The sequence below is a fragment of the Giraffa tippelskirchi genome, chromosome X (genome assembly GCF_054371585.1).
Source record: "Giraffa tippelskirchi isolate mGirTip1 chromosome X, T2T-mGirTip1v1.2.pri, whole genome shotgun sequence".
Taxonomy (NCBI): domain Eukaryota; kingdom Metazoa; phylum Chordata; class Mammalia; order Artiodactyla; family Giraffidae; genus Giraffa; species Giraffa tippelskirchi.
In genome coordinates, this window is record NC_137289.1 from 96,061,420 (window position 1) to 96,071,059 (window position 9,640).

The 9,640-nt window shown below is 50.3% G+C and overlaps 1 protein-coding gene across 3 annotated transcripts; it reads right to left on the minus strand.

Annotated features, from left to right (window-relative positions):
• Positions 1-1,410: 1,410 nt before the first annotated feature.
• On the minus strand, positions 1,411-6,718 carry PIM2 (Pim-2 proto-oncogene, serine/threonine kinase). Of its 3 annotated transcripts, XM_081564819.1 has the most exons (7): positions 6,477-6,718; positions 6,221-6,330; positions 5,471-5,521; positions 3,220-3,592; positions 2,602-2,778; positions 2,381-2,505; positions 1,411-1,577 (listed from the first exon to the last, which is right to left on the minus strand). In XM_081564819.1, exons 1-7 carry the CDS (start codon positions 6,535-6,537, stop codon positions 1,557-1,559), a joined length of 918 nt encoding a protein of 305 aa, XP_081420945.1. In that variant the 5' UTR covers positions 6,538-6,718; the 3' UTR covers positions 1,411-1,556. The 3 variants fall into 3 exon arrangements, with proteins under 3 accessions (XP_081420945.1, XP_081420943.1, XP_081420944.1); XM_081564817.1 differs by lacking the exon at positions 1,411-1,577 and having other exon boundaries at positions 1,898-2,505; XM_081564818.1 differs by lacking the exon at positions 1,411-1,577 and having other exon boundaries at positions 2,275-2,505; positions 3,220-3,588; positions 5,467-5,521.
• Between the last annotated feature and the right edge of the window lie 2,922 nt (positions 6,719-9,640).

Here is a 9,640-nt window from a genome sequence, read left to right on the forward strand (position 1 = left end):
CTTTTCCCTTCTTCTAGCGAGCTCCCCACCCGCCACCGCACCCCGCGCCCTCTGGAGAGACCGCAGGCCTCTGGAAGGGAAGTGAGAGGGGTCAGGGGCAGGTGAGGGTCTGGCAGATAAGCGAGCAGGGCAGGTGAGGATATACTAGTGAAAAGGCACAGGAGAGTTGAGACTGAGAAGGGAAGACAATTGAGTCACCATTTAGAATGGAAAAGTGAGAAGGGGATAGGTAAGCCGGGAGGTGAGGGGCTTACAGATTAGCTTTATTTTTGGCCGCGCCTTTCCGGGATCTTAGCTCCCCGACCAGAGGCTGAACCTTGGCCAAGGGAGTGAAAACACCAAGCCCTAGCCACTGGACGCCAGGGAATTCCCTAGGGGCTTCCCAGGTGGCACGTGGTCAAGAATCTGCCTGCCAATGCAAGAAGCATAAGAGACTTGCGTTCAGTCCCTGGGTCAGGAAGATCCACTGGAAGAGAGCATGGCAACCCACTGCAGTATTCTTGCCTGGAGAATCTCATGAACAGAGGAGCCTTGCAGACTACAGTCCATAGGGTCGCAAAGAGTCAGACGCGACTGAAGCGACTTAGCACGCATCTTTTGAAAGCATGGCAAGAGAGGGTACAGCTGAGGTCAGGACAAGATTAGGGTAGAGCAAGTATGTCAAGAGTTAAGGAATAGAGGGATGAACAGGTAAGAAGACAAGGGAGAGGTGAAAAGGTTGGGGCAAAGCAGGTGACTACACCTTGGATGTTATTAGAAAACAAGGGCTAGGAGGATTCCTATCAGCACTCAACCTCCACCACACCCCCACCAGTGCCCAAAAAGGGCTTTTCTTCTCCCATGGGGAAGGATTTCCTCCCCTGGGGTTGGGGGAAAGGGATTTTTTTTCTGCCTCTAAACTGGCCATCACTGATTTGGGAGTGTGTTCCAGATGTCTTCAATATCTACAATATCTCCAGAGGAGCCCTTCTGCACATATTGGGTGCTACATGAGTTGAGGGGAAAATCAAGTTTTTCTTTGTGGTCTTCCTTGCATGCTAGGTCACTTCAGTTGCATCCAACACTTTGTGACCCTATGAACTGTAGCTCACCAGGCTCCTCTGCCCATGGGATTTCTCCAGGCAAGAATACTAGAGTGGATTGCCCTGCCCTCCTCCAGAAGGTCTTCCCGACCCAGGGATCAAACCCACATCTCTTACATCTCCTGCATTGGCAGGCAGGTTCTTTACCCCTAGCGCCAATTGGCAAGTGGTCCTCCTTAAATGAACCCATAAAAGATCTTCAGGATGGTACCACAAGACTGAGGCTTCTTGCAGACAAAGGAGAGATCCAATCCATCTCCCTCTTGGCTCAGCATTCAGTAGATGCTCCACGAATGCCTCACTGCATCTACAAATAACCAGTCACTTCTGATTCTATTACGTTTATTAAATAGTGGGTTTCCACGCATGGCTTTTTAAATAATCCAGGCAGGGGAAGGAAGAGGAAGATAACAGTTGGAGCTCCCTTTCCCCAATACATAAGTATTTACATTTCAGCAACTGGACAACCCTGGCTCAGAAGGAGGCAGCAAGAATCTGAAAAAGATGGAGGGTGGGGCCCCAGGAGAACAAACAACAAGACTTATTTCCCCCACCCTATTCCCCCAAAAAACCATCCACCCCAACCTCGTGGACTCTAGTAGTGTCCATCTCCCATTCCCTCCCAAATTATGAAAAGTGGGGTTTTTCCTCACCAGAATAAGGGCACTTGGGATAACAGAGTAGGGTCCCCTCACCAAAAAAAAAAAAAAAAAAAAAAAAAAGCCCTGGGACAACAATAGGGCTTACCTCCCCCAGAATAAACAACCCTGGGCTGAGGCAGGCAAGCAGCTTGACTTAATATGGGACCCGAGGCTAGGGGAAAGGGTCCCTTTGATAAAATAAGAGCCACTGGGGTATTCGAAAGAAAGCACCCTTGCCCAAATCAGAGCATTTAAACTAAGTTTGTGTGGTAGTAGCAGGAGGTGCCAGTGTAGGGGTTACTACTCATCAGAATAAGAGTCCTGGGGGGGATCAGAATGTAAGTAACCTCAACCAAATAAACATCCTTAGCAAAACGAGAAGCAAAGAAGGAGCCCCTCCAGAATAAGAGAGCATATGTTCTACAAAGAAGGCTCCTTAGAAGGACTGGAATGGGACCTGGGCAAACTTGGTTATATCCTCTTACCCCTGATCCCCAGTCTCTGACCCTAGTTAACACTGGATTTTCAGAGACCTGTAAAACCAGATCAACAGATAACCATCTATCCCTGCGGCATGGCCACGGGATGACTTTCAACTAATGGGAGCCCCAGCCAGCACTAGGGCAGTAGGGACCAGTCCAAAGGGGTGGGACCCACTTTGGGAGTGTTGAGGGATGCATCCTCGGCTGCTGTCTGCATCCAGGGGTCCAGCAGGATCTCCTCCAGTGAGGGTCGGGCAGAGGGTTTGGGGGCCAGGCACCGGCGGATTAGGGCACAACAATCTGCAGATCAGAAGCACACAGGAGAGTAGCAGTGAGTTGGGGGAACCAGTGTCTGGGAGGGATGAAGGCTGGTGGGCTAGAGGGGGTGAGTCTCACCTGGGGAGACATGGGCAGGGAAGTGGAGTTCAGCCTCCAGAATCTCCTGGTCTCTCTCAAAGGGAATGTCCCCACATACCATATCATAGAGGAGGATACCCAGTGACCAGACAGTGGCTGGAAGGGCGTGGTATTGGTGACGAGAGATCCACTCCGGGGGACTGTACACCCTTGTCCCTGCATGCAAACCACAGGTTAGACCATTTTCTGATAATGCCCTTCTCCCACCCCACCATCTCCAGAAGTATGGTCCCTTCACTAGAATTAAGAGAACTCACTATATGAGCAGGGTCCCCTCACCAGAATAGAAGCTCATTGGAATAAAATCACTTAAAAGGTACAGTTGGACCTCCTTACCAGAAAAAGACTACTCAAGGTAATAATAGGATCCCCTCATCAGAATAAGAGCCCAGAACAAGACCAGGGCATTGTCAGAGGATGGACTTTATTAGAGGGCAAGGCTTGAAATTACCTAATATTAAAAACCAAGAACATTATAAAGGTGCACTATAGATCAAGCATTACAGAACACCCCAGCAATGGAGGTCAAAAGTCAAGAAGCCAAAAAGATAAAAGGTGAAAACTCCCTCCACAGAGATTTAGGGAAGGCTTACTTACCATCAAAGTCAGTATAGGGTTCATCATGAAGCAGGGCACCAGAACCAAAATCAATGAGTTTGGTACAGCCCCGGCGGAGGTCCATCAGGATGTTCTCATCCTTGATGTCACGATGGACAACTCCACGGGCGTGGCAGTGCCGAACAGCTGCCACTACCTGGGTAAAGAGACGGCGGCTTCGGCCTTCACCCAACGGGCCTTGCTCTGTGATGTAGTCAAAGAGATCCTGGGCAGGCAGAGGCCGCTCAAGGACCAGCATGAAGCCCTCTGGTGTCTCAAACCAGTCAAGCAGGCGGATCACACCAGGGTGCCCACCGCCTGCACCCACCTTCCATAGCAGTGCCACTTCCAGTGGGCATGTGACTGAGTCTGACTGTGGGGGGAAGCAGGGAGAGAAAAGAGAACACAGATGTCAGGCTAGCAGCTTTGAGGCTGACTTCTCAGATCTATGATCTGAACTTAAATCATAGGTCCTCAGTCTCCTGACTATGTGGCCTTAAACAACCCCCTTCCTTCCTGGGCCCACAGTTCTCTCATCTTAAGGGCTTAAACTCATATAGCCATTGGGAAGTTGATTCAAGCCAAAGCCTAAGGTGCGGGGGGGGGAGGAGACAAATTGGAAGATTGGGATTGACACATACACACTACTATATATAAAGTAGATAACTGATGAGGACCTATTGTATAGCACAGGGAACTCTACACAATACTCTTTAATAACCTACATGGGAAAAGAATCTTGGAAAAGTGGATATATGTACAACTGATTCACTTTGCTGTACACCAGAAACTAACATGCTGTGAATCAACTAACTTCATTAAAAATTAATTTAAAAATAAGCCAAAAAATTTTTAAAAAGCCAAAGTTTATGCACATCTGGCATGTAATAGGAACTCAGTAAATTTTTCTTTATTTTGGCCACACACTGTGGCTTTTGAAATTCGAGTTCCCCAACCAGGGACTGAATCTGGGCCCTAGCAGTGGAAGTGCTGACTGTCAATCACTGGACCACCAGGGAATTTCCTCAGTAAATGTTTGAAGAATAAATGAAAGTGGTTCTTAACAAAAGCCTTCAGCAGAAGCAACTGATGAACACTACTTTGTAGTCATTTATCTGTTTTGTCTACTGACATCTCCAAAGAAACTAGAATAGTACCTTGCACACAGTAGGTGCTTGATAAATGTTTGTTAAATAGATAAAAAGCACTTTATAGCATAGGATCTGACACAGCACTCAATAAATACTATTATTGTGTAATGGTTTGTCTGCTTTTTTCACTGACACAGCTCAAACACTGAAACAGTGCCTGGTATAGTTGTTAAATAGGTGAAATCAATTAGTAGAAAAGGATTAGTGCAAAAAGAAGGCTCAATAAATGTAATATATTGCCAAGTATCTAGAACTGGCACATTCTAGGTGCTAAAATACATTTGTTAAATAGCTAAAAGTAATTAATTGCAAAGGAACTGGCATAAACAAGAACTCAATAGTGTCATCATGTGATCTTTTGTCACTGTCACCAAGCACCTAGAACCGTATTGAATACAAGTACTTAGTGGAGCTTGGAACATAGTAAGCTTTTATGACGAAACGAAATCTGAGGCATACCGTCAGTGCTCAATAAAAGGCATACATGGTACTGGCCACAAAATCCACCCCACGCTAGAAGCTTTGCAGGAACACATGGACTGCCAGAAGCAGTCTTCCTGCCCGAGGTGGGGCCCTCTCCTGGCCAATCTACTGACACGCACAGTCACAGACAGGTTTTCTCACGGGGCTGAAAAATTCCGCTACTGCGCAGGCGCACCTTCTCCCTCTGAGTCCCATAGCCTGCACAGGCGCAGTTCCCCCAGAGCCCACCAGGGGGCACTCCCGCCCCTACAACTTGCCCAGACCCGCCCAGTTGTCCGTTAGAGCTCTAGCTGTGGAAGAGAAGCAGCCACCGTCACCATGGCAACCAATGACCTCTGCCCCTCTTTTCTCACCAGCATGCCCTGCGGGCAGCCCCCGAGGCAATGTTTGGAGGAGGATGAAAAAGGAGGGTGGGAGGGGAGAATCCAGGGCTCTAGGGGAACAGGGGTGAGTCAGAACTGCATGGAGGTGTGTATGTCACCATAGGGGAGTAAACACGGACTGGTAGGAATGTTCTCACCGTTACAGGGCCCAAGGAGTCATACAAACCACAGCAAGGTGAAATCCATCGTCAGAGATGGCGTCGCCAGGTCAAAAAGGACTCCAAAGGTACTCACCAAGGGGGACCAGCCCAGCACGCGATTCCGGGGGATCACTTTGATGGCCACCTGAAGAAGCAGGCTGAAGTGAGGGGGCCAGCAGATGACCCCCCGACATCTCCCAATCTGGACCCTCACCCTAGTCTTTCTGGTCCCAACCCCCCTACACCACAATCCTAAATGAGCTGAAGCTTCTCCCTTCCAAGTCTCCAAAACCAAGTACACCTCTCCCACCATCTTTGGCCCTGGGCTTTCCCTTCTCTAGCTTCAGGACCCCTCATGCCAGGTGCTGAGTTCTGAACTTCCTAACACCCTAAACCCTTGATCTTCCTATCTAGCCCCAGGATACCCCAATCTTGTAGCGGGGTCCTGGAGCTCACGACTCCACCCTGGACGCCTGCCTCCAAAATCCCCCAAAATCTCAGCTCTAGGTCCCCACCTTCCCACATATACACACCTCTCCCAGATTCCAAGGTCTAGAGTCCTCATGACCCCCTACTCCCCAGTCTCACTCCCCTGGACCTCCAGAATTCTTGCCCTGAAAATTCTCCCTTCCCCCATATACCCACCTGGACTTACACACACGCATGTGTGCGCGCATCTGCGCGCGCGCACTCGGACACCCTCAACAACCGGATCCCGGCCCTCATTACCCTACCATTCACACAGTGTAGGCTCATTCCGTGGTCAATTAGCATCCCGGCCCTGGGGCTCCCGCCGCCGCCACACACACACACCTGGCCCTCCCAAGACCCTCGTGGTGGATACCTGGAGTCGGTCTGTGATGCGATGTCCTGCGAAGACGGTTCCAAAGCCCCCCTTACCGAGGAGGGGGCCGAGTTGGTACTCGGCCTCGAACGCTTCCCGATCCTTGCCTCCTACGCAGGCGGAGGCGAGGAAGTCAGGGTGGCGGCGTGCTAAGGCTGGCGGCGACCCGCGACCCTTTCCCCTTCCCCCCCTCCCCCGCCGCCCTCAACCACTGCAGCCCGCCTGGCCTGGTTGCACTAGGGGGAGCCTCTCTCACCTGGCAGCGGCGTAGGAGTCATGGGGGCCACCGGGAGCCCCTGCAGAGGCTTAGTCAACATGGAGGAGGAGCTGCGCAGATTGAGCCCGCTGAGCCCGCAGGGTGTGGACGCCCGGGGCAGTGAGTCCGGGGAACCTGGACTAGGAGGCGCCAGGATGGAAGGTAAGGAGACTGGTGGCCCAGAAGGGCCGGCGAAGAGCGCAACACTAAGATTCGCCGCGCGCGCCAGCCCGGACGCTACTGAAACAGGGCACGAGCCTCCCGAGAGAGTCGCCCGGGGCGACGGCCCCGCCCACTTGGCTTTGATCAATCCGGACGCAGCACCTGCTGTACCCCAGCCAATCGGAGCCAGCCCTTATTTGCATACCACCCTCAACGTTTCAAGTACCCCCTTAGGCAAATACATGCCCGAATCTTCTGCGGGGGCGGGGTCTGCATGCATACAAGGGGGGCGCGTGGTGGAGAGGAAACTGGTTTTAGGAATCCCTTTCGCAGCAACCGGGTTTTCGTTGCGCGGCGTTGTTTTTATGTCTGTATGTGCAGATATAAACTTAAAAAAAAATGCACCGCCCCCTTTCCTAGGAAGTTGGTTGGCCGCCACTGCCTCGAGACTAGCGCAGATAACGCCAGGCCTTCTAAGGCTTCTAAGAATCAGCCTGTGGTTATCCATGACCCTCTCTCCGAAGGGTACTCTTCAAACCAGGTCCAGAGCCCTTTAGGCGACAGGTGGCCTCCACCCTGGAAGTAAAGCCAGGGATCCTTGAAGATCCTGTTCAGCCGTTAGGGAGGACTAACCTGACCACCACTGCCGTGGAGCCCTTAATGTAGACAGACCTGGCTAGACCTGGCCATGAGCCCAGTCATCAAGTACAGAATCTGGAATGGCGAGGAGGGGTGGTTCTTGCAAGTGGGAGCAAGCCAGGGTGGTGGTCGCTTGGGATGTGTTTCTGGACGAGACACACACAAGGACCACGAGAGCTCAGAGAGGTGGTAAAATACCCTTAGCCACAAATTTGGAAATAACAGGCCTCATGCTGCAGGAAAACAGACATGCACTCCAAAGACACACACACAGGAAAGTACCATGTGAGAAATACACAAAAACATATTGCCAGACATATTCCCATGAGCTTGTCCTAAACACATACAGATATGTACTGTCACAGAGACTGAAATCCACTGTCAGGCAGGCATGCTGCCAGAGTTATGTCCCAGAATGACACCAGAGATGCAGTTACAGAAAGGCACTCCAGACAGATTCACATACACCTACACTGCCATGTGACAAGGACACAGAAATGTCCCGTCAGACACACCACCAAAACTTGTCACAAAGATACTTGCACCATCAGACATGCAGTGTCACAGAAAGACTAGTACTATTCCAGAAATGAGACCCAGAGTCTGTCACAGGAAGACACACACTCAGGACACACATGCACTGCTCCAAAAACATACATATACTTATGTGATAGAGCCACAGATAGGCAGTGTCACAAAAACAGACGTGGATCCACCCAGTCGCTCTCTCTCTCACACACACACCAGCAGACATGCAGCATTGTCACTGAAACTATCCAGAAATAGCTACCCAGAATCTGTCACAGGAATACAAACGGACATTCATCCACCCTATTGGAAAGAAACCACAGATGTACTGTCACAGACAGACCCACGCAGACATGCACTTGTCTCAGAAACAGACACAAACTGCCAGAGATTGAGTCCCACACGCAGTACCCATCTGACACACCTGGAAACAAGCCCTCATCTCACACACAACTAGAGAGACACTCTGAGATGCACAAAGGCTTGGACTCACCAGTCTCTCTCACACACAAACACTCAAAAAGCAAATATACACAGGTACTCTCCCTTATTCATCCAACATTTATTAGGGGTCTACTGTAAGCCTACAAGGCCCTAGAAGGGGTGCAGATACTAAGAGATACACAGGTTAAGTCAGGCATCATAGCCCTGCCCAGGAATTTGATAGTACAGTTACTGTAGAAGAAGTAAAGACACATCTGTAGATAGAGGTGAGAATGTAAACGGGGTCACACAGGGCTTCTCAGAAGGAGACCCTCTACCCATCTTGAAAGACAAAGTTGGAGGCTTGGGACAGAGGAAGGGCAAATTCCAGGCAGAGGCCAAGGAAAATTGGACAGAGAGGCAAGATGAAGTAGTCAGGGGCCAAATAGTGCAGAAACTTCAACTTTAGGATAATAAATAATACCTGCTAACATTAGAGCTCTCAAAATGTGCCAGGCACCGTGCCATCATACATTATGTCGACCATATACACTCTCTCTCAATGTTCACAACAGAGAGCGTGAGGTAGTAGATATTTATCATTCCTGTCCTATACATGGGACACTTGAAACTCATAGAGCCTGCGACTTGACCAAAGCCACATTGTTAGAAAAAGCCGGTTTTAAACCAACTCTCCAACACAGTGCTTAACGAGTGGATTCCACAGAGACACCTGCAGATAGCCACACCCTCATCTGCAGCGCTGGACATACATCCTTCCACAGGGACCCCATTATTGAGGGACATTGAAAAAAACAACTGAAAAACCTGGGGGCCAGCCATCCTTCTTTGCCTTGGCTTTACCTCTAGGAAGGGCAGGGACAGAAGTGTCAAAGAGAACTGGGAACATGAATAAAAAAGGTTTAGCTATTCCGCAATTTCTAAAACCCAGTGTGCTTGTATGGGGGGGTCCACCCTCTGGTCACTTCCACTAAACTCAGGTTGCTATGAAGCGACTGTTGTGCCTGTCCAAAGCATTTCCTCATCAAATACTCACAATGAAAGAGCAAACATATTGGGGCTAGAGGCAGGCAGAGAAGTAGGACGTTCAGTCCCTGCCATCAAGTTCAATTCTCTGCTCCCATCACACCCCCAGGAAATAGGGTGGGCAGGCTACATCTTGTGCCAATACCGAGGCAGGGGCAGTGGGCAAAGACAGCTTTCTCGATGGTAACAGGTCCAAAGGCTGATTCAGCAAGCAGTGAATCAAGTAGGAACAAACTCTGGGCCTCCAGAGAGACCCCAATGGAGAGCATATAGCCCTTCAAGGTCAAGCCAAGGTCTGTGCCATCACCACCTCTGACCAAAGGCTCACCCACCCCCTGCCCCACACACAACAGAGGCGCTCAGGG

What these genes read in the sequence shown, in the direction of transcription:
- PIM2 (XM_081564817.1), bottom strand. Translation starts at nt 6,537, where the DNA reads ATGTTGACTAAGCCTCTGCAGGGGCTCCCGGTGGCCCCCATGACTCCT. An exon ending in GACTCCTACGCCGCTGCCAG is followed by an intron (nt 6,331 to 6,476) that starts GTGAGAGAGGCT and finishes CCGCCTGCGTAG; the next exon opens with GAGGCAAGGATCGGGAAGCG. An exon ending in GCATCACAGACCGACTCCAG is followed by an intron (nt 5,522 to 6,220) that starts GTATCCACCACG and finishes CTGCTTCTTCAG; the next exon opens with GTGGCCATCAAAGTGATCCC.